The sequence below is a fragment of the Dermacentor silvarum genome, chromosome 8, assembly GCF_013339745.2.
Source record: "Dermacentor silvarum isolate Dsil-2018 chromosome 8, BIME_Dsil_1.4, whole genome shotgun sequence".
NCBI classification, from domain to species: Eukaryota; Metazoa; Arthropoda; class Arachnida; order Ixodida; family Ixodidae; genus Dermacentor; species Dermacentor silvarum.
This window is the reverse complement of record NC_051161.1, coordinates 60,495,685-60,519,782: the sequence shown is the minus strand read 5'-3', so window position 1 is coordinate 60,519,782 and position 24,098 is coordinate 60,495,685. Positions and strand designations below refer to the sequence as shown.

The 24,098-nt window shown below is 46.2% G+C and overlaps 1 protein-coding gene across 1 annotated transcript in view; it reads right to left on the bottom strand.

Moving 5' to 3' along the window:
* Nucleotides 1-22,161: 22,161 nt before the first annotated feature.
* The window catches only part of LOC125947532 (uncharacterized), a 33,858-nt gene continuing 31,921 nt past the window's right edge, over nt 22,162-24,098 (bottom strand). Inside the window, exon 7 of the mRNA XM_049672437.1 lies at nt 22,162-22,634. Coding sequence (XP_049528394.1) covers nt 22,379-22,634 — 256 coding nt within the window. The 3' untranslated portion in view covers nt 22,162-22,378. The remainder of the gene's footprint in view (nt 22,635-24,098) is intronic.

The following is a 24,098-nucleotide window of genomic DNA, read 5'->3' as shown; positions in this document are numbered from 1 at the left end:
GAGTCCAATTTGGCGATTATGATTCGAAGTTTGTGATTATAGGGGGCTGTTAGCCATTTCCTGAGGAAGGCTTGCTTCGCTTCCCACATGTGTAGGAGCTTCGAATCAGTTGTTGCCAAGGGTGTATCTAACGGGAGAGTTGTGGTATGCGCCTCTACATCTGCTTGTAAGGCGTTCGCCCATTGCTCTATGTCGGTAATGTCTTCTTCGTTGGTGTTGGAGCGAGATTTTCTGAATTCCATCCAATTGGTAAGCCTTAGTGGTTTCATGGCCAGTGGTGTGGGCTTGAAATTTACGAGGAGTTTGAGGATGTAACGGTCGCGTCCTAAGTTGTTTTGGAGGTTTTGCCACGTCGCCTGAGTGATGCGGTGAGTTAGGGTGAGGTCGGGGGATGTATCCCTACTGACGCTATTTCCTAGCCGGGTAGAAAGAGTAAAGCCATTGTGGATGGTGAAACCTTGATTCTGTATGTGCTGCAACAGAGTTCTTCCCTTAGGAGTATATGCAGAGTGGGCCCACATTTGAAGGGGGCATTGAAGTCACCCATTACGACTAGCGGCTGTTTATTGGCGTTAGCTCTGGCTTGGGCAAGCATGTGCTCAAAGCGCTGTTGTCGAGAATTTGGAGGGCTGTAAACATTCAACACGTATAGGGTGGGTTGTTTGAGGCTTTGAGGTAGAATTTCGATGAAATCGTGGGGGATGTCAGTACTGCTGAATGTCTCCCATTTAACAGAAAGGTGCCGTCTTACGAGTATGGCAGTGTTGGGCTTCACTATGTGAGGGTCATGAAACGTGTTGTATCCTGGTAGAGTTACTTTCCCGTGTGTTTCCTGAAAGGCTATAATATCAGGGAGCTCGTTAAGATTCTGCAGAATTAGTGTTAGACTGGCGCGCTTGTTGCGGAACCCCCTGCAGTTCCACTGCCAGATCACCAGACTACATGCTGACTTCATTATTATTGTCGCTGTTGTGAAGGATGGGAGCTTCCCCAGCTGAAGGATGGGGTCTTCCCCAGCTTTCGATTAGCTCTTGTAATCTGCAGAACTGCGCAGATGCCTCACAAATAAAGGCATAAAGCTTGCCTTGTAGCCAATTTTCAAGGGCAACAACTTTGTTTTCCAGGGTGGTCATGCGCTCACTGTGCACAAATATGGCGTTTTCAACGGTGTTGTCGGTGTCTGTTATTTCGGCATTCTTCCTTTTTGCCGGTGGAGGCTGCGTGTGTGGTGAAGGTGGCCTTGGAGTTGCTGCTTCAGTAGTAGCAGTGGGTGCAACAGTGTCCATTTGTTCTGTCGGAGGGCTTATGGGTGTGGGTGCAACTATATCCATGTGTTCTCTCGGATGGCGTGTGGGTGTGGGCGCAAGCTTTTCTGGCAGTGGGTTGGAAGTAGCGGCCGGAGTTCCATTGATTTCGATTGGGGGGGGGGGGGGGGGGGTAGCATTGACTTGAGCTGTTTGATTTCGGCTTTGAGCATTTCGTTCTGATTAAGCAAGTATTTGATGAGAGAACTATCAGCATCTAGTGAGGAGCTGCTATTGTGGGAGACTACCCCTGCCCAGCTCACCTTTGGTATGGTTGATGGGCGGTCTCTCCTCGTTGCGTGGAGTAAGCGGAGGCCAAGCTTGCTTCGAGGACAGGACCTGGGTCACTGTTGCAGAGTTCTTGTGGCCAGAGCTGCTCTGCGGCTTCTCTTGTCCTGGGTGTTGGTTGGAGGCCTGTATATTGTTCTTGCCAGAAGTGTCAGTTTAGTCTCTGTTGGTGCGGGGGGCGGTGTCCGTGGTTTGTAACGAAGTCTGCACTCTGATGAACCAGATGAACCAGTGTCATCTGTTCCGTTGCAGATTATGCAAGTAGGGGTGCAGCTGTGGTCCTCAGAAGGATCTGGCGTGCCGCATTTTGGACAGAGACATATTGTCACATTAGGGCAGACATTTTGACGGTGGCCAAGCTGCGGCACTTAGCACACGCCTCCACTTTTTGCCGATATGGTCGGCAGTGAAGGTCTGTGCGGAGGTAATCATTGTAGAAGGGGACCTTTGAGCTTTCGAAAGTGACCACGATGGAGTCCGTATGGGGAGTACTTCCCAGGAAGAATACGCGAGAGCGTACACAAGTTCGCGGCAGGAAAATAAAAGCTCCGCTGCGAAATATTGGTCCTCCAAATGACTGATTTGCTGCCGTAGCGTCCCTGAGAGCGCCGACGATACGCTCTCTACCACCTTTACCCGTCCCTACCCGTCCCCGCCATGTGGCGCCCAACAGCGGCCACATATGCAACTACGGCCCCTCAGGCTCTCTCTCATAGCAAGCCGCCTGGCGCGGCAAGCCGCACCGTCTGCACTTGCATCCAGCGGCCGTGCCTTTACAGACTCTAGAGGCTGACTGGTTATACTGAATTCTTGTTCCCTTGCCAGGTTATTGAACGTTATCTTTGTCTTCTGCATAATAATCTTCAACCCCCCTCGTACACTTTCTCGGTCAAGGTCCTCAACCAATTGTTGAATAGCCTAACCGAGAAAGTGGTGGCGTGGAGCAGAGGTAGAACACCCGGCCTCTAATCTGAAGGTCGTAAGTTAGAATCCTCCTCCAGTCCACTACATCTTCAGGCATGGAGTGGCGCCTGACACCGGCAAAAAAAAAAATATCGCCGAGAGCTAGTGGGGCTATACTAGTCTAGGTGCAGCCAAATTAGGAAGGCCCACTAAGCTTCAACAAATTCACTCCCTCACCAGAACAGGAATTGGCCTGCCTGTTGCAGTATTCGGCATCTACTTCCCTCATGACTCCTAATCGTGTAGCTCTCTACTAATTTGCTATCGCAATTGATGCTACGCCTTTCGGGCGAAACTGTGACTTTTTTATGGCGTAGTGGTGTATATTTATATAGCACCAGGTTTAATTACTTTCTTCTGGCTTATAGGACACCGATTCCTCACCAAGGTGGCATCAAAGAGGTTATATACGGACATCTTACCACAAAGTGGATGAAATTTCCAAAGTACGCTAATCGCATTAAGAAAAGGCCTAATTCACGTCTTCTCTTTCAATATGACTGCCAAGGCCTAACTTCCGACAAGCTTCCAGCAATGAAGCACCAACACTAGTCACAAGAGGGCTGCCCAAACATGAAGGCATTATATCCTAAGCATTGCGTTTGTATTACATTTATTGCGGAAGCATTCCACTGGAGCGGCTGTGGTGCTCCGCGAATTGGCGATGTCGTCGCAAACGGCTGCCGTGCATTGGTATCGCGGGGAAGAGGGTGAGAAGGATCATCGACAGCGTGGACAGCTCTGGACGATGTTGTCGCCGACGCTCTACAAAGCGCCGGGTCTCACTTGACTGCGTGATTAGCTGTGATTGGCTGAGGCGGCTTGCGAAATTGCCCCTCCCAGCTTCTGCGGAGTTCCCCCCGGCACTGGATGTCAATTGCCTGTGTTATGTACACACGTACGGGGTGCCAGTTCCTGTCACCGATTCTCTGCTAAACAAAGGCTCATACAGACATGGCTCGTCCCATAAGAAGTGCGTGACCGATGCCGTGGCTGCTGAACGGCGCCGCACTGCGGCCAACGTGGTGAAGGTTCTTAAGGTGGCCGATGCTGCCGAGGAACGAGCGCGCAACGTGTTGCGATGCTATACCATAATTCCGGTAGACGCCGTCGCTAAGCAGAGGCAGGGCGACAATGCAGTGATTCTGAAACACTCTAGCGACGTGCTACATGTGGAAGTACCGACAGTGGCGAAGCGTAGGTAGAAATCGAGACGGCTGAGGAACGCGCGCCGTATCTTACTGGGTGTGCAGCCCGGTAAATGCAACGTGGCCTTTACTTCACAAGATGCACCTGTGCGTTCTAGGGCGTCAATCGCGTACCGCTTCAGCTGGAGGTCTGCATAACAATTGTTGATTGCTGAATATAGCGCTTACGAATGAACCGTGATGAGTAGACCTCGCAATGGCACTGGCTAGAACAAACAACCGAATAAAACGAGTCACAGACGCCAACCATGCTTCTCTGCTTCTGGTCAAGTACAGCAATGAGTGGTTAGTGGGAAGAAATAAGCGTTGTTATTATGATGATTTTGTGATTACCAAGACGTATGGCAGGCCATGACGCTGTATCACCATCATAAACTTGCCCACATTTAAATAAAAACTCACCTACATCATTTGTCTCACAAGAAAGAAACCTAACCGCATGTTTTATCTTAAGAGGAGACTTTGCCTAGGAGCCAACTCCAATGTCACCTATTCGAATATCCAAATTACATAGAAAACGTAGAAATTGTTTCATGAGTACACATCTTGGCTTGCTTAAGTGAAATTTGTTACATTTGAGAGATGAAGTGGTATGAGCCTTCGGATAGAACATGAAGCGCGGGAACCTGGGGATGGGTGAAAAGGAGGATGAAGTTGAAATAAAATGGAGATAAGTTAATTTAAGTATAGGACATCTTAATATCTGTGTTAAGGAGTTACCAAAATCTTAATTTTGATTATTCACCTTTACCATTTTGTTCGTTGTTAGGTGCATGTTTTATTTTATCCAGTGTGGCCAATCCCCCTCGTGGGTACGAGCCATGTTTTGAGGCAACAACAACAAAATGGACGCCAGTTCCATAGTTAAGCTTTAAGTCTATTGTGTCCTTTTAACCACGAAGGCTACATTATTTTGGCGCAGCCGACAATCGACTCCATCAAGTAGGTGACATTTTTCCTTGAAGAGACCTCCGTAGACAAGATCATCTTTTCGAGGTTCCAAGCCCAAGATGAAGCAGTGGTGGAACTACCTCGTGAACTTGGCAGAACTCGTGAACCTGGTTTTGGAGAAGGCTTCCATGCACACTGCTGAACTACGTCGGAAGGGTTCTGTGAAAGTGAACTTGCGTCTGGAGACCTTCAATGAGCTAGTTCTTCAATCAATGCGTTAAATTATAGTGACTGTAGCAAACAGAATATTCATTTAGGGTCTCCAATTTTTAGCAATAATTGCCCGATAATTGGTAAGAAAAATAATAAGTAATTATGGACGCGAATTTACAGTGACGCCAAGATGGCTATTAGACACTTTGCCAAAGGCTTAGTAACAACCAAAAGGGCTGCCCAGCTGATCGGTGATATGGACAGCCAAGGGATCGAAATCCGCAAGTTTCCTGCACACATGGGGTCTGTCGATCCATCTCAGAAGAACTTAAACGGATGGCTAACGCAGATGCACTAGGATCGAGGACCATAATAATATGCAAGAGAACAGATACCGTTTTCTTACATATAATGAAGTCACGAAGCATTACTACATGAACACAAGGGAACAGAAGGATCATCGACAGCGTGGACAGCTCTGGACGGTGTTGTCGCCGACGCTCTTCAAAGCGCCGGGTCTCGCTTGACTGCGTGATTAGGGACCCCATCTTTATTCATTACTTTTGTTCAACGCCCAGGTGTACTTCCGTTGTGATTTCCAAATGATTAAACAGTTACAGTAAGCGCAGCTTTACGTTCGCTTGAATTAAAAAGGAAAAACAAATTCCGTAATGCCAAGCAGCAAGTTACTCACGTGCAGTTGAGCAGTTGTTTCAGAGCCGAGAAAAACTCGTCTGTAATTCCTGTCACATGAATAGTCTTGTTGATTACCTTGAGGTTAGCGACAAGGGGGACCTGAAAAGAACACATTCCATGACTAAAAGAAACACATTTAAAGATTTCAAGGCTTTTTGTTGGTCACTGTATCAACCACGAATTTCGTTTGTTTCTTTCAGTTGTTTCTTTTTTTTTCTGCTGCACCTGTAATACCTGCACAAAATACCACAGAATACAACCTAGATTCTGAACCCCATCTCGCTGAGCACGCACAAGGCGCCCATTTCACCAATTCGGTGAGCTTTAGCCTGTAGGTCGCTCCGTTACTAGCCACCAGGTAATGACGAAAAGAAATTGCTCAAAATTGCGTACAAGAGGTCAGGATCGTGAACGCAAGGGCTGGAGCTCTCCGTCCAGGCGCCTCACCTTCGGTGCTTATTGGGATATTAGTTCTGCAGACCCACAGAGAGCAAGTGCAAGCTTTTCCTCTTAGTGTGTCATCTAAGTACATTCTGTTGAAATAAGTCATGGTAGTGTTCACTTACTTTGACAAAATATTGGGCGGTGCGGATATTCAAAACTTTTGAATAACGAATCAAAATTCATCCTATTCGATTAGTTCTTTCAATCGAATAATTACTATATATAAATGCGAATAGCTTTCGAATAGCATAAATAGTCAATTCTGAGATAAATTTCCTTCCCGGCTGTCATAGTAGACGTATAACACGAGAGCATACGTAGTGGAGCATGCATATAAAGGTGCCTCATCGAACATTTTCAAAATCTTAAAAACTGCCTGTGCCAGATGGCACAATTCTAGTCCATGAGCTGGACAGCTCGAAGAGATGGACATTACTTTGGAAGAGATGGACATGCATGGTTTAATAAATAACGAAAATTTACTAATTACGTTTTAACTAATTACCTTATGAAACATACTGCAATTTACAAATTTTAGCGGGTGAGACTGCAAGTCATATCCACTTGAAAAAATTCTAAGGTATCTTATGCTACAACTAAGACGACTTGAAGTCGAAAGCCCTGGCGCCGCTCACTCGATGACACGACGACCACTTTTTCGATGAGTCATCTTGACTCTGGATCCGCATTTTGCTAAGTCAATTTTGCAAGTCATCTTTATTTCACCAATTCGGACCTTGACTCAGCAATTGCATCATCACTCTGAAACCACAATTTACAGTCATTGTTGCAAGTCATCTTGTTTTATTTTTGCAAGTCACCCTTCCTATGATTCGGCAAACTCGAACCAGGACTCAGTACTTATTTTTTCTGAGTAACTCTCACTTGGACCCTCAAATCTTGCATATAATTTTTTGCAAGTCATTCAACCACTGAATAAACCCTTGAATTACTCTTAATTCACACTTAATTTACTCTTGAGTCACCATGTCACTGCTTGGTTCACCTTCATTCAACATTCATCTCGGTTTCACTTCCATATATATCACACTTGGTTTCCTCTATTACTCCAAATTTCCAATTTTCATCATTCTTCATTCACCCTATCCCCACTTGATTCACCTTCATTCACTCTTAATTCGCTCTCATTTACTTTTCATTAGCTTAGCTTGCTCTTTGTCATCATTACCATGCGGTTGACTCCTATCACCCAACTAAACTTCCTTAATTCGCCATCCAATCACTCCTAATTCACCTCATTCACCTCTCCGTATACCCATTTTTTATCATCATTACCATCACAATCGTACTTACACCCATTACTATCATTAATTCTCGGTTCTTGGCCACTTTCTGGGCTTTTCGACCCGTTTTGCCGCTCCGTCTTGCTAATTATTATAATGAATTTATTTACTATCTTGATCATTTATCACTACTTATATTCCTCATGCAATTACCTATCGATTGATATCTATTGTTATGTAGTTTGTAATTACGTTAGGGAGTTATCGATCTTTTTGTACATATATTTCCTATTTTTGGAGCCACGTGTTGAAGGTCACCTCAAAACGAGACATATAAGGCTTTCCCCTTAATAATTTTGTAGTTGACACCATTTACGAAATATGCGCCATCAAACTTGTGGTAAAAATACACTGTCGTGCCACTTAATTTCTTAACAAAACATCGTTTTATGCATTGAAGCAAAAAAGTAACTGGAATTCCTACGCATTTCTCCGCAGAGTTCAGAAATAAGTATCTCGAAACTGGTGTCATCCTGAGAATTCGTTCCAAGTGGATCCACCTTGCGAACTCCCCGGCTAGAAAATAATAAAATGCAATACCAGCCATAATTAAGGCCATTAGTTAAAAACTTAAGTAGTGTATTTCCGGTAATTAGTCGGTTATGAATTTCAATCATTTCTGCAAGTAATGTCCGCATCTTTGAGTAGACCAGCTCATGGACTCGAATTGTGTTATCTGCCACAGGCAACTTTTATTCATTTTCGTAAGTGTTCGCTGAAACACCCGGTATGTCATTCAAGAAACCAGACATTTCCGGCTAAACCGCTATTATTCACACTCACCAGGGAATCCTCAATATGCGAGTAAATTAGGCTGGTATTCAGAAAAACTGTTTTTAAAACCATATTCCAACCAATCGTGATGGTGGACATATAATTACTCAAGATGACAGGCCAATGACGAAGAGCACTTACGAACAAAACGCTTTGTGAGTTTGGCCTCCTTTTCCTGGTTCTCTATATTTGAATTTTTAATAAATAATGCTTCATATAACGTAAAGTTTAATGACAGGAACTCACTAAAGTTCTCCATAAACTAAGATGCCCACGTCACTGGTGATAACAGCCCTATTAATAATTCGAAAACTATTCCAACACTCAGGGGCGTAGCCAGGGGAGGGGGGGGGGGTTCAAGCCCCCCCCCCCCCCCCGAGATTTTTTGCCTAACCATCCAACCCCCTCCCACTTACCCACCCTTTGTTCTCGCTGCTTCGTGCTGACATAATTCAAGAAACCGTTGCTGCTATCACAATTTCATTCCTGGGCGCTTGCGTTTGGGTTGGTATATTACAGCAAATCATTTCTGCATATGGAAAAAACTGTCACGGTGTTTGTCAAGGCTTTGACACTCTGTGAGGTTATGGGCGAGAATGTGGCGGCCGCATTGCGGCGGCCGCATTCCGAAGCAACAAATGCGGCAGCCGCATTTTAGATGAAGGCGAAAATGCTCGAGGCCCGTTTAGATTTAGGTGCACGTTAAAGACCCCAGGTGGTCGAAATTTCCGGTATACATTTCCGCCGCTTCGCTTCAGGTGCCGGTTAGGCCGAGCTCGCGCACGATCTTTTAGTCTGCTCGCGAAACGTCTCTTGTTTGCGATTGCGCCCTACCGAAGGCTGGTAGTTACTGTTGTGTTGTTGAATCCCAAACCAGCAATTACGGAAGGCTGGTAGTTACTGTTGTGTTGTGGAATCTCAAACCAGCAATGTACACACGAAGGGGTTGATGCCAGCAGTGAAATTCCACCGACTCGCAACAGAATGCACGAAACGTACAGCCGACAAGCATGGAGTACAGCAAGTACAGCGTAAGTAAACTCTTGTTGCAGGCGCTGACAGTTGTCGTTGGAGTTCACGCGTCCTGAGAAATTGATTATGTGCACTATGCACTGAACAAGACCGGAGTTCATTCCTGCATCACTAGTACACCAACCAGTCGAGATTCTGTGAGGTACAAGGCCACTTCCAGTTTGTGCTCCGGCGTAAGTGAAGCAGAAATGAGTTGCACGCACTACTTAAAATGCATACACATGTCATATCTATGCTCTGCGGTGAAATATTCTGTACAATTCTGAACCTATTGACGTAAAGGCAAATGACGGCGGCACGCTCGCACACAGCGGAAGACACAGCGGCCCATGCACTTGTCGCAGGAAATGCAACCCTCTTGTATGAGGGAGCAGGGCGACGAAAGCTTTGAAAAACAAAAAAAAGAAGCATTACGCGTTTTTGTGCGTATTTAAGTTTTCTAGCGCAAAGACGCAGCGAACAAGCTATTGCTATGGGAGTAGGTATAGCCTGGTCACACGTGCATTTTCACGTGTATAGCCGTCCTTGACTTGTGAAACGCACTTCGCCCCGACGACGACGACGCTATTTACGCTTAACGGAGATTAACAATAAATGCTGTCTTCGCCGTTCCGGCGGGTCGTCTCAATGATGCGTTTTCGAAGACTGGTCCATTCAGTGGCGCGATGAGAGACCGTTGCTACAAACGCCCACCGTGCCTGTCGTACTTACTGTATTTTACTGAGCTTACTTTATTGTTACTTCATTTCTTCACAAGCACACGCGAGAGGGGGGTCCCATGTCTGTGATATACATGTATAGAGTCTGCTTATACTACCGATATTTATGATCGATCACGTCACGTAGAGGAAAGCAGACGCTTCCCCCCCCCCCCCCGAAAAAATTTCTGGCTACGCCCCCTGCCAACACTATTCGAAAATTATTCGACATTCGATTAGATTCGCATTTGATTCGATCTCGAAAATTGCCACTCGTAAACCCCTACGAATTATTCTTCACCTTTCCTAGTTCTGCGCTGGCCTGCTTACTTATTTCTTGAGTATTTTCTGCAATAATTTAAAATTAAATTATGGAGTTTTACATGCCAAACCACGATCTGATTATGAGGCACGCCGTAGTGGGGGACTCCGGAAATTTGGACCAGCTGGGGTTCTTTAACGTGCACCTAAATCTAAGTACACGGGTGTTTTCGCATTTCGCCCCCATCGAAATGCGGCCGCCGTGGCCGGGATTCCATCCCGCGACCTCGTGCTCAGCAGCCCAACACCATAGCCACTGAGCAACCACGGCGGGTCTGCTATCTTTTTCCGAAAACCATGCTAGTGTTTAATTTGCATCGCATTTTTTTTTTCAACAGTTGTAGCTCCTGTTAACGCACGTGTTGTACGATGGCGTGGCTATTAAAAAAAAAGAGATCAACAGACCATTTGAACGGCGCTGGTTTAAGAGCAAGTCGATTATGGTGCTTCAGTCCTTTTCACCGACACATGCAACAGAACTAGTATTCGGTGCTTCCCCCCCCCCCTTTTTTTTCTTTTTTTTTTTGTTCCGTTTGGTTTCCTTTCTAAGTCTCTAATATTCCCATGTCAAACATCTGCAAATGTTGAAGACATGCCTGAGTAAACCACTCACTCCCCACAAGTACTGCCTTTCCGGTCACTTTTACGAAACCATTGTCATCATAGCTGCTTTAAGGCAGGTTAAATATTTTTGCCGCATTCCTTCGCTGTATACTAGCTCACAGTTGGTATAACTCGTACGGTTGAAATTCGGCCGCGCGAATTGCATCGCAATTTCTGGAAACGTACCGGCAAAATTCCCACGCGCAGATGACAATGCATTGTGGTCGCTGTTGCCAAAAGCCCGAACACTTCAGGTTTGCTTCCGGGAGCCTAGACCTCGTCCTTCGCAGCCGCGCTGCGCTTGAGATACCACGGTTGGGATAGCAATATTCAGAACATTTATTTCATCGAAGCGGCGTTATATATTCTTCACGTATCACATTAATTCGCGCTCCAGAAGCAAATGCGCTGTTTACCGAGGTCGTAAAGCACACCATGTCAGGTGAGGCCCACTTTATATAATGTATTCGGGAAAGATGAAACAAGCCTCCACCCTTACAAAATAATCTTTTGATGGGGCTATTGGCATCCGGATACACAATGCCCCCAGTCTATGAATATTTTCTGTTTACCCGATAAGCAGACACTGAGTGTCTTGTAGTGGACATTCATCACACATGCCAAAAACATATTCTTTGTTTATGGACCACCTCGACAGCAAAGCTATTAGTGCTACTGCAAGCGCTCGAAAACATTACATGCGTGTTTTCATGGTGTACTAAAAGAACTTTATAATTCACTAAATTTACATTTAGAGAGAATTGACGCAGTTTAGGCGTTGCGTACAGGGACATTTTGATGTGTGTGGACTTATCAGGAGCTATATTAATATTGCTAAGCACTCGTTTATTGCCAGTTCTAAGGTGAAACGCTCGCAAAGTTTGGCTGCTGCCACTAAAAAAATGACAGTACGAAATTTAGATTCGCAAACGATATATCGAGAACACGTTAAAAGGGACGTGCACCGTGTTTGAACTGTGTAAGTTAATTATAGCATATTTAAAAACTTATTTCTACAAGTACTGCAGAGCTTTGCAAGCTTATATTGCAAACCACGCCGGAAGTTTACTAAATATCCAGAAAGAAGAAAACGTGCCATAAAGTTCACACATTGAAGGAATAAGGGTGCATTGTGTGAGTGATAGGTGGACAATGTTTTGAAAGCGTCAGCTAATTGCTATACCTTTGCAAAAAAAATATATTCATTGCCAATTGCTCGAAGGTGTTATATGGCCACTACCATGCAGCTGTTTCCCAGCATCCTCCGAGAATTGTCCGCCAAACCAAGTTTACGTTTGGTGAAAATAGGGCACAAGTAAAGTTTAATGCACCGCGGAGCTTTAATTTTTTGCTTTTTCTGGCCTAAAAGTGATCGTTATAAATTATTACTGAACCACCATTTTCGCCCTATTTTCGTGCGTTATAGGAGGTTCGTAGTTTTCCGTCGCCAGCGCCGCCTCCCCGCCCGCCCGTCGTCGGCCCCCGCAACGCTCCGAGGAAAACGGACATGTGGCGCGTTCCGACCGTCGGTCGCGGTGCTACCACTGCGGAGAAGCGGGCCATGTCCACCGCCGATGCCCATACCGTCAGATGGGACTACGAAGATTTAGCGTGAACCCGCCGTGCCCACGACAAGGGGAACGACGGCGGCAAATCGCCGACTACCTGGCAGCAACTGAGTGGAAACCGCGACGACCTTCCTGTTCGACGTCACCTGGCCGCTACCTTTCGTCGCAGTGGCGACCGTACACTGCCCCGCCCCTTGGCCAGTCAGTTAGCCCATATCCGGAAAACTAACAGCAGCAACCGACGGAGGTGTCGTTGCTGTTCATCGAAATGCCAAAGATCCTTCGCCACCGAAGCCGACGCTTTCCAACTCAACGACGAAGCAACGACACACCACCATCCAGACGAAGCCTCGAAGCCAAGATGACATCGCATGCAGAAGACCTGACTACTAGACGTGACAACAGCGGGATAATGTGACAGAACCGTGACCGGACGCAAAGACCTACCTGCAATGCAAGTCGAAGTACGACCGACCTCGACGTGCTTGTCGGCGGCCACGTAGTCACAGCTCTTGTAGACACAGGATCCGTCATCAGTGGATCATTCGCCACCAAGTTGAAGGAGATGAAGACTGCGTGGGTCGCCTTGTCTTTTAAAAAAAGAACATTCGATGTTATATCCGCACCGTTCTAGGACTAATTAAATTCAAATTGAGTTAATTCCATGCGAGAAGTGGTATAGATGTGGAATGAATGGGTTAACGTGTAGAAAAACGTGTTTTCTGCAGCACGCGTTTTTAAAGTTTTCAACGTTTGGCTACTCGGTAACGAGATTCTTGCACTTTATCGCAGTTCAGATTTCTTGTGCGTGAAAGAAAATTTTTGCTGGAAAAGTAGCCGCAGTTCCACGGCATGGAATAAATTTTCTGCTTATTACGAAAATTTAAGTGAGAATGAAAACTATTCGGGACCCCTTTTGCGACTGTCCTCACCTGAACACACCCAGCTGGCTCATCCACTGCACTGTTGTCACACTTTCCTACTAGCTTGGTGCATGATGTAATTAGATATCAATGCCAGAAATACGTTCCCCTGACTAGACTTTAAAAAATTGTTGTACGCGCTCTCCCGTACTTGATACCTCAACGTACCGTAGTATAGGACAATGAATGTAGGAGCTCTGAAAACTCAAGCTCAACACATTTCATGGTCAAAAAGAGACAGGAAAGACATATCTGAGTCACTCTTCTTTACTACAACAAAAATAATAATTTAAATTTAATATGAGTTGCACTTTTATTTTATTATTACAACGAGACACATCGTTGAAATGACCATACATGAGTCTTAAAACAGGCTCACTCATCTCAGATGGAATAAATTAGTGCAATATTTTTTTTTTGCAGTAATAGGTTTAGCATTCCTGGGTGGGTATTGTATCGGCGATGATTAATTTCTTTAAAATGTCTCTAAAATGTTCCAATATCATCGCTCTTTTTCAATATTTGGCATATTTGGGATTTTACAACAAAATAAATACGTGTTATAGTTGCATACTTCGTTTTTAGTTCGCGAGAAATCTTTTCAAGGTTTGTGAGAAGTATTTGTGAGCGCCATCTCCAAAGCTGAAATGGCCAAAAGAAAAAGAAAACCTGATTTCGTGGTTAGTCAGAGGCACTTCCTCAAAATCCAATGTTTGCCAATTTTTCAATAGCATACTCTAGGTGAAAGAAACTTAACTTCCCGGGGACCAGTGTTACTACTGGTGTAGATTTAAAGAAAGACTTTGCCGTGGTACAATGCGTTAGTTTCAGAGTGATTCGAATTTTTAAAACCTGCAAGTCGATAAAAAGCTGTTTTCCACCGTTAGTGAAATAATATTCTTTTTTTTTTTCAGAAAATCCGTGGTGTTTCGCGAAACTAAGGTTGATTCCTTTGTACAGAGACATTTTCCCATCTCATGCAAAAATTTTTCTCTGAAAATTAAAACAAAAAATAGCCTAGCTTTCACTGGAGGCGCAATGCTAAAGAGACAGCGGAGCTGATGAGCACCTGGCTAGTTCTGGCTTTTGGGCTAGGATAAGCACTACCAAGTCATCCCCAGCATTTCCAGGAATTTATTATTCTTGATTGATTATTGATTAGCCATTGACTGGCTATTGATTGGCTACCGCAAAGTATTGGCCACGTATTTGGGCTAGGCTTAGTACTAAGGGACTATGGTGCCAGCTTGGGTATTTATAACACCTTGTGAGGCGGCGGGAGGCGCAGCATCCGTCGGTCTCCGATACGGAAAGTACTTTTGGAAAGCCTTTTCGTTTTTCAAGTCGTTCGACGGCTTGAACAGTCCTGACCAGTAAGTTGACCAGAAAAGAACGATAAATGTAGGCAGAGCTACTCAGACAGGCTAGCAGCAGCTTCGTCGTTTTCTTCATCCCTGCCTACGTTCACTGTAAAGCGGCACACGTGCATTCCCAGTGCATTTGTGGCGCAGCTTACTACAACGTATACGGCTGCTGTGTTTGAGGAAACCGTGCGAAGTGGATTCAAATTAACTCAGCATCGTAGAAACTAAAGGGATTTTTTTCTTCATTGTAGAGTGTCCTATTCCCAGTGGTATATACCTAATTACTCAAGCTGGTGTCAAAAACGTTCATTAAAGAGCGGAACACGCCTGCTGGAAGATATCCACTGACCCAAGCTGGCATCAAATAAGTTTATTGGAGACCAGCAAAGATCGAGTGGCGCAAAGCCAGTGTTCCAAGTCGGTGTGGCAGAGTTTCACTGAAAAGTGGTACACACCGATTTGCGCATCTACAGTGACCCATGCCGGCGTGACAGATGTTCACTAAAGAGCGGCACACTGGTACACATTGCCGCATACTGACCACTCAGTGACCCGGTTAGGCGGGATAATGGTTAGATACAAACATAAATAGATAGATGGCCCCAGCAACGTGGGTGAAGTATCCTAAGAAACATCATCATCGTCAGCCTATATTTACGTCCACTGCAGCACGAAGGCCTCTCGCTGTGATCTCCAATTACCCCTGTCTTGCGCTTGCTGATTCGAACTTGCGCTTGCAAATTTACTAACTTCATCACTCCACCTAGTTTTCTGCCGCCCTAGACTGCGCTTCCCTTCTCTTGGTATCCATTCTGTTACTCTAACGGTCCACCGGTTAGCCATCATAGGCATTACATGGCCTGCCCAGCTCCAGTTTTTCCTCTTAATGTCAATTATATTGTTGGCTATCCTAAAAATACTAACGAATTAATAGAACCAATCTCTTTTATTGCGATAGCAATTATATGGACACTCAAAAGCAGATTTCTGCCGTCGGCGTCGCCGTCGCCGTGAGGTTCCGTATGACGTCAATGGAGATGAAATCGTCGCCGCGCGCCGCCGAACGCTGTATGTGCGAGTGAAAGGGCGCGAGGGACGCGCGCTTTCACGGGGAGTGAACGCACGGCGGAGAACAAACGCGCGTTCTGCGCCGTGCTCCCTTAATTAAGGGCTGCAGAAGTAGGCGTCTCTTTCCTCCTTTACAATCACCATATATGTAGAGCAAACGCGCCTTCTTCCGACGCACGAGAGGCCGTGAGGGAGGGGGGGGAGGGGGGGAGGGAATTTGATTGATCGAATAACTTTTATTGTTTCAGTCCTGCAGAACGCGTATTAGCACGTCGCGGGTCGCTCCCACGTCGGGACCGACAGGCCTAGCCTGCCGGCCGCATCGTGGGCCTGCTGGACAGCCCAACGTAGGGTGCCTCGATGCCCAGCGCCGCCGTCCAGGGTGGAGACAACCCCGCTGGCGCCGCCATATTGTGTCACACGAGCTGAGACTCAGCTACGCTTGCGTTCATAAAGTGTTACTCGCGGCGCGCTTCCAAGTGCTTTGCCTTGATGAGGATTTTTTTATCGGTGTCCCATCTGCATATCTTTATAACCAATAGCCGTTAACTCGTCGAAGGTCGAAGACGTAAATGTATGGCGCCGGGAACATGCCCCAAGTTGCCTAATTCAATCACATTTAATATGCCGTGTGTATGCTTAAAATACGCACTATTTTTTTTTTTGCGCTTCGATGCTTGGTATATAAGGTTTGCGACCCCCTGTGTGTGGAAGTTTTTCTTTTTTGCTGTTGTATTTTGGTTTACACGTCACGCCTCCTTTACCGTAGCCAGCCACTCGCGCACGGCGGTTAGTTTCCCTTGCGTTGCGCGTGCTCTTCGCGTTCGTTGCAATTATTTGACGATATCTACGCGCAATTTTTGCTTTTTTTGCCCACAAAACTGTGTGCTGACAGGATTAAGCTGGTGTAAAAATAACTGCGATGTGAAAATAAGGTTTAGTTAGTGCTGTAGAGAAACATGTAACATAACTTGTCTGTGTCAATCTTGCGTAGTACACACAAGAAACCAAACGATGCACAAAATACATTTACTTATAATGTCTAGTACAATCAATCATGAAAGAGATATGTACATGAAAAATTATATGTACTGTGTGGCGCCTGAAGGTTATGTTGAAAGACGAGATAAAAAAATGAAGTCGCAAGGTAGGCTCGACACACAATTCGGGATAGAGAGAGTTTTTTTTTATTTATTCATTACATTGGCGGGGGGGGGGGGGGGGTCAAGTGAGTACATCAACCTTATTACACACAATATAAATCGAAAACAAGAATGCAAACAAGAAAACGCAACCGCGGGTAATATTAATCAAGATATCCAGCCAGAATACATACATCAGCTACCATCGAATACGTCGCATCAGCCAAACACATCGATGGCGAGTACAGAACATTTCATAAATAACCATTAGAACACTGATAACTACATTGAAAAAATAAACACCACTGCATACATATCACGTACAAAAACCGTAAATGAAACTAAGACAGTCAAATACAGATTAGCAATGTTTTTCACTTCGAAAATATAGTCCATGATGATGTAGGGCTGTTGACTTTAACAGACGGCGCCCATCCTGTCGATTTCCCTCGTACTGGTCATCTTAAAGTGTTTCTAAGTACAGGTAAAACAACAAAAGTGATTATTGATATGAAAAGGTGCCTTGTAAATACAGAGAAACCATTACAGTGTTTAAAAATAAATTTTAGCAGAAGCAATGCTGTATTACCTCGCTTCACACGTTTTGAAGAAATGCACAGGCTACAACAGACACCATGCCAGAAAGCGCCGAAACATTTTGGTCCCATGATGCCCCTTAACTCTACTGCACCTGGGCATACCATGCACAGGCATTTAAAAACCGTCACAGTACCCACTACGATCGGGAATGAGCACGAATGACCATCGGCTTACGATCACCACGCTACAAATATGTACAAGTCTAAAAAATCAGCTATGTAACGTAACACCCTGAGGTCCGCAAGATATCTCCTGAGAAATCAGAGAAAATCGCAATGTTTCGCTTACCACGTACAAAACAGCCGCTCTCCCCAGACGAAGCACTGCGTTCTTTAGTCCCAAATAACCAGTACCGAAAAAAAAAAGAAACAAGAGACACACACGATGTGTGCTTCCCGTGAAAAAGGAAAATAGGTGGATTAAGTGACGATTCGTAGCTAATGTAAGACTATTTCGCGGCTAAGCATCTTCATCAGTCCCTAAAATAAGGGTACAGACTGCGCCCATGAAAACGAAAAAAGCCTATGCGACGCGCGCTCGCAAACCATACGCTACTCAGACAGCATCGGTGCAGTGCTTACTTAGTTCGTGAGCGAACGTAGGTACGTGAGCGAGGATCAGAGAATACTTTCTTATTTAAATGAAAAACACGGTGCGGTAGTCTAAACATTCTTGACACTTACCTCGCAAATGCAGGAGTTATCCGTTGCCTTCCAGTGATCGCGCTATACTTGGGCTTCCCATCTCTTCCGTCGCTCTGGGTCCCGGGGGAAGCGAAAACAACGCAGTCCTTTACGCGTTGATCCGGCGCACTTGGGAACACAACAGCCTGTCATGTCGACACGATGCACTTGATAGCTTGTCAGTCATGCGGCTGAACACTGTCTAGCAAGTAGAAGCGTCCGCGAAGCATCCGCGCGCACTGTGCCTCGAGCTCAGCACCGGCACCAAGCAATCGCAACGGCTCGCTGTGACACAATATGGCGTCGCAGCGAGAAAGCGGCGGCGCGGGAGCGGTCAAAGGTTGGCACCACCCTGAACGGCGGCGCTGGCATCGAGGCACCCTAGCCCAACGTTGCTCAGCCAGGAGTGGGCTGCGGAAAGCCGCCTCCCACCTAGCTGAGCTGAGGTCAGGGCTTGCTATGAAGATACATCCCCAGAGCATGTGCGAAAGTGTTGATCTACTCCCGCAAGCAGGGCACGCATTATCAGTCTGAATCTCCGGATATATCGCATGTAGCGTGAACAGATTAGGATAGGTCTCTGTCTGCAAAAGTCTGAATGTCAGTGCCTGAGGCCTGGTGAGCTTGGGGTGAGGAGGGGGGTATTGTTGCCGTGAAAGATAGAAGTGTTTAATAAGTTCATTATAAGTGGCGGGCGCGTCCCTACCATCCGTAACTCTCCTCGGCCGTTACAGCGCCAGCGCGGTCAGTCAGTGCGCGCGCGGCAGCGTGGGCCGTCTCATTGAGGTTCGTGGGGACACCCACCATGTGCCCAACGTGGGCTGGGAACCAAGTAAGCAAGTGATGGGAGGCGACGTTTAGCTGTGGCACCAAGTGCCTATTTATATCAGAGGCTCCGGCAACAGTCACCAACGCCGCACGCATTTTGAGCGAACGCGGGCAAAACGCCGACGGCGTCGACAACAGTTCTGCGTGTTGCCGGTGCTGCTGCATGTCCAAGTTTATACAGCTGATAAAGCTAATATCATTACTCCGTATAGCTCTCTACAAATTTGCTATCGCAATTGATGCTTCGCCTTTCAGGTGAAACTGTGACAACTTTTTCACTTGCTTTTTACTATGGCAGCGAGTGTCACTTTATGATCATAGTTGTGGCGCAAAGAAATGAATCTCAATGCGGTGAAACGGATAGTCAGGACTTACAAGTGCCTGAACATGAGTGGCGTACAGCTTAACTTGACTTCGCTATACAGATTCACTACCATGAAAAGAACAACACGCAACGACACAATTGCTGATAACAGGCGTTGGAATGGGTAAGCAAGCCCCTTGCGTTTATTTTCATCAGCTTGTCATACTGGGTGCATGGTATACGATTAACGCTGCTGAACTACAATTCTAACGTGTTTTGTGGTGTTGTTGATGTGTAGAAGCCATTTTATTGCGATAACAATTATATGGACACTCAAAAGCAGATTTCTGCCGTCGCCGTCGCCGTCGCCGTGAGGTTCCGTATGACGTCAATAGAGATGAAATCGTCGCCGCGCACCGAACGCTGTATGTGCGAGTGAAAGGGCGCGAGGGACGCGCGCTTTCACGGGGAGTGAACGCACGGCGGAGAACAAACGCGGGTTCTGCTCTGTGCTCCCTTAAGGGCTGCAGAAGTAGGCGTTTCTTTCCTCCTCTACAATCACCATATATGTAGAGCAAACGTGCCTTCTTCCGACGCACGAAAGGCCGTGGGGGGGGGGGGGAGGAGGAGGGAAGGGAGGCGACGTTTAGCTGCGGCACTAAGTGCCTATTTATATCAGAGGCTCCGGCAACAGTCACCAACGCCGCACGCATTTTGAGCGAACGCGGGCAAAACGCCGACGGCGTCGACAACAGTTCTGCGTGTTGCCGGTGCTGCTGCATGTCCAAGTTTATACAGCTGATAAAGCTGCTATCATTACTCCGTATAGCTCTCTTCAAATTTGCTATCTTAATTGATGCTTCACCTTTCAGGTGAAACTGCGACAACTTTTTGTGGTGATTCGAAAAGCGTCGTTGTTTGTCGTTTTATTTGTGTGCAATTTGTGCTTTTCTGAAAAAAGCTATATTTCTTCTTACGGCATTCTTTTCCTTTCTCATAGGCTGAGACAATGATGTTTCCATATTATCTGGGACAAAAAAAAGAAATACAGCATGCCTCAGAGACTTCAGCGCCTCCAAATTCCTTTACTGCGACAGCAAGCTTTCACAACGGACGCTGCCATCTTCTCAAGAACAAGTTCATCGTTTCGAAATGCACAAAGTTGTCCTGGTGCGCTCCAACGCTCCCTGTTGTGGCCTCCAAAAGAAGACCGCAAACGCCAGCACTCTCAGAGCCTGTGGGCGACGCAAAACACCGCACAAATTATCAAGGGTAAAAGCTGCCTCAGAGCGTTGCGGTATTCTATTGATTGATCGTCATGCTGAATGCATGGGCACCAACGTGCAACATTTGTGGGTCCGAAGGAACTATCGAACACCTGTTGTGCACTTCGCCTAGTATGATGTCAAACGCATCTCTTTACAAGCTGAAAAAAGCCGACTGGACTGCAGAACATATTGCGAAACGAACAGTCTAGGACCTTGGCCACAACCGTTGACAGAGCAGAAAGCTATTTGTGTGCTGCTGCCATTTTTCAAGAACACTGGCCTTCTCACTTTCCCTTACACTCAATGACGGCAGCATCCGGACAATTCGTACCTTTTGTTTTCTTGCGTTCTATATCTCTCTCAGCCTGGGTGCATGCTTTGCTTCCTTAACCTTTGGTATTTGTGTTCAAGATATGCTGTCTTTGAACTTCTAGTTTTCCTGTTTGCACTTGTAGCCTTCCATTTATTCAAAAATTTTGGTGGTTAATGCGGCCTCTAGTTCACGTCTATGAAAGACAATGTTTTTCTGGGCGAGTTGCAGGTTAGAAAGGGGCTAATTAAGCCGCTGTTAATGGCACACTATCGCGTCACCCCTCACGTGAGGAGAGCCGACGGAGCGACAAAGTGGTTCATTTTCTTGACTGCTCTACCCTCGGGAATGGCTCACATCTTTAGACAGCGCATGCCCGCGGGGACGTCCCCCATTTTCAGACTTCGCTACCTTCGGGATCGGCTCACATTTTCGGAGTACACATACCCACTGGAACTGCCTACGTTTTTAGGGTGCACTTACCTTCTGGATCGGCCAAGCTATTTAGAGGCACAAACCATCGGAACGGCCCACATTTTTAGACTGCAGTTCTTTTCGGGTCGTCCCACATTTTTATACTTCATCTCTGGGATTGGCCCGCGAGAAAGTCTAGAAACACACATATCCTATAGGTAAAGTGGGGGTAACTCGCTAATAAAGATGTTTTCTTTAATAAACTGTGTGGCTGCACAGCGGTTAGCGCATCTAGCTTCTACCTGTCCATTTCTGCAGGGCCGTCAGTTTCGTTCACATGGCTGGTAGAAGTTTTGCTTTTCTTGACGCTTTGGGCTAGGGTGAAAATGGGGATAATGAGGTAGCCTGACGACGACGAGAGACAAAAGCCAGTCTTCGCTTCCGGCGTATCAGGACGGACGAATTTGATCCAGCGACCGCGAGCTTAGTAGCATAGCGCCGAAATTACAACGCAACTGCGGCGGGTAGATACTGATTGCAGACGGACGGGATGGTGCTGGCCTAGAGTACACGAAGCAATGCTATATATAAAGGAAATAGGCTGCACGTGCAACCCGTCTTGAAAAGACGTGCTTTGTGAAGCTTTTGTATGCCGAACGCAAAATGGCGTGCCATCCACGCATTTGCAGCGTTCTCTCATGTTCACGAGCACCAGTGCACTGTCCTGAGCATGGGACACCACTTCGGAACTTGAACGTTCACTGCAAACTCTACCTACTGCTGACGTGGGTGTCGAGCCCTGCGTGCCTACCCAATCAACCGAAGCTCTACACACAGTAACCAGTACTCGAAAAATCGGCGTGCAGTGTCCACAAGAATTTCACTACTGCCACATTCTAGGATGCAACAACCGCAACGAGTTCTCATACCTTAATTAGCTTCCACATCTTCAGAAAAAAGAAATAACGCCCGCTTGTACCTTAACCTTAATATTCATGGTGCAAAGTGGTTCAAACTTTTTTTTTTCGTTTTAAATGATCTAGAAATGCTTAACCGATGGGCACTTTGTAATCTGAAAGTGTCGGACTCTACGTAATATTTGGCGGGACTACCGATTTAAATCTTCTTTGCAGTCCTGCTTGAAACAAAAGGGGGACAACTAAACTTCTACCATGCCACTCTACGCTTGATTTGCTGAATGCGTCGCCTATAGCGTACGCCATGGATACCGCGGTCAGTGATCAGTTCGGCCACAAAGAGGAAAATACAGGCGGTGATGAAGGCAGCGTACAAGTTGAACACGGACATCATGTCTTGCATCTTGAGCTGCTCTTCTTCCTCGTTGATGCTGCAACGTTCAGTCGGAGACATGGCCTTCGTGTACTTTAAATCCGCAATTCCACTCTCTCGAAAAGCCGTCGCACTGCAGAAAGAAAACGACAACAGTCACTGGTATGCTTTCCAGTTTGCAAGCAATGAAATAACATGCAATAATCAAATGAAGTCCAGTTCATGTTTTCTTGTGCTCTTTTTGCGTACGGATTACATAGTGCGACGATCCGCATAAACAGTGACACTTTCCAATATGTTTTTGCTTGAAATGAAAGACTTCAACCTGTAAATTTACCGAAAAAAATAATGCGGCGGAAGCCATCTCACGTTAACTGTCGACGGTAATGTGTTTAGCGATGAATCAATATGGCGACACAAAGTATGGCCACGTACTATCGAAACAAGTTATGTATCAGGCGCGTACTGCAGCTGGACATGCGACTCTCGTCATGTGACCGTCGTCACGCTGTCGTTTCACTATCGTCATCACTTCACTGCAGTCAGCCAATGGTCGTCATGTCATCGTCTTCACGCAACCTTTGTCGATCCATCGACATCATTCCTTGTTCGTTATTCTATCTTAATCATGCTTTTCTCATTAAATCGCGATTGTGCTGCCGTTCTCATCCAATTGTCGTCAGTTCGTCGTATTCAAACAAACCATATCAAACAAACGCCTGCAGCAGTTTAAGTGAAGTGGACGCGCTCCCGTGTCTTTTTCCGTGGCACGTTGAAGACGACGACGAAGACACCCTCCGTGATTGCTTAAGCGTATCTGTTGCTGGCTGACACTCACACTCATAGACCCAAAACACAACCTTCAAGCTTACACACTACACTCCAAAGTCAGCTTTTCTCGCGAAAAAAAGAAATTGCTACGAGAAAGACACCGCCGGAAAAACGCATTTAGCAGGCGAACTCCCAATTTGACCTGCCGAGGATGCGAGCACCATCTGCATATGAATTTCGCAACTAACCTATCCGAGCGCGCCGCTGTTCCTGTGGTAGAAATGCTGGAAAAATGGTTTGTGTTTGAGTTTCCTCGTAACAGAATTATGTTTTCTCGTACATTCAAATTACAATCCGACGCCACCATTTCTGTAGGTTGTCGTTAAGTCGTACTTTACCATTTTTCTGACCCATTTCACTGTGACAAGTTCATTTTTTCTTCAATAACACCTTGCGCCACGCGGAACGCCTGCGCGGTCGGGGTGGTTGGGGATGATTTTCTCCGCCGCGGACGCCGACATCCGCGCCGACGCCGGCGCCGACGCCGGATTTTCTGCCACACGGCACCCTTAACGCTGTCGCGTTAAAACCACACGTCACCTTTCAGAGGCCGAGAACAGCAGCGAGAGCTTCAGGACCGCAGTGGCTATGGTTGCAACGTTGACGTTTGGAGTACCAGTCCCAGTGCTCCTTTGAGAAAAATGGCACGTGACTTCCGCCGCACTTTCTCCAACATGTCCGTGCCGGCCGGGACCTCTCGTACCCTTTCCTTCATCTATGTCATCGTTAAACCATCGTCATAATTTAAGAATCGACACTTCATTGT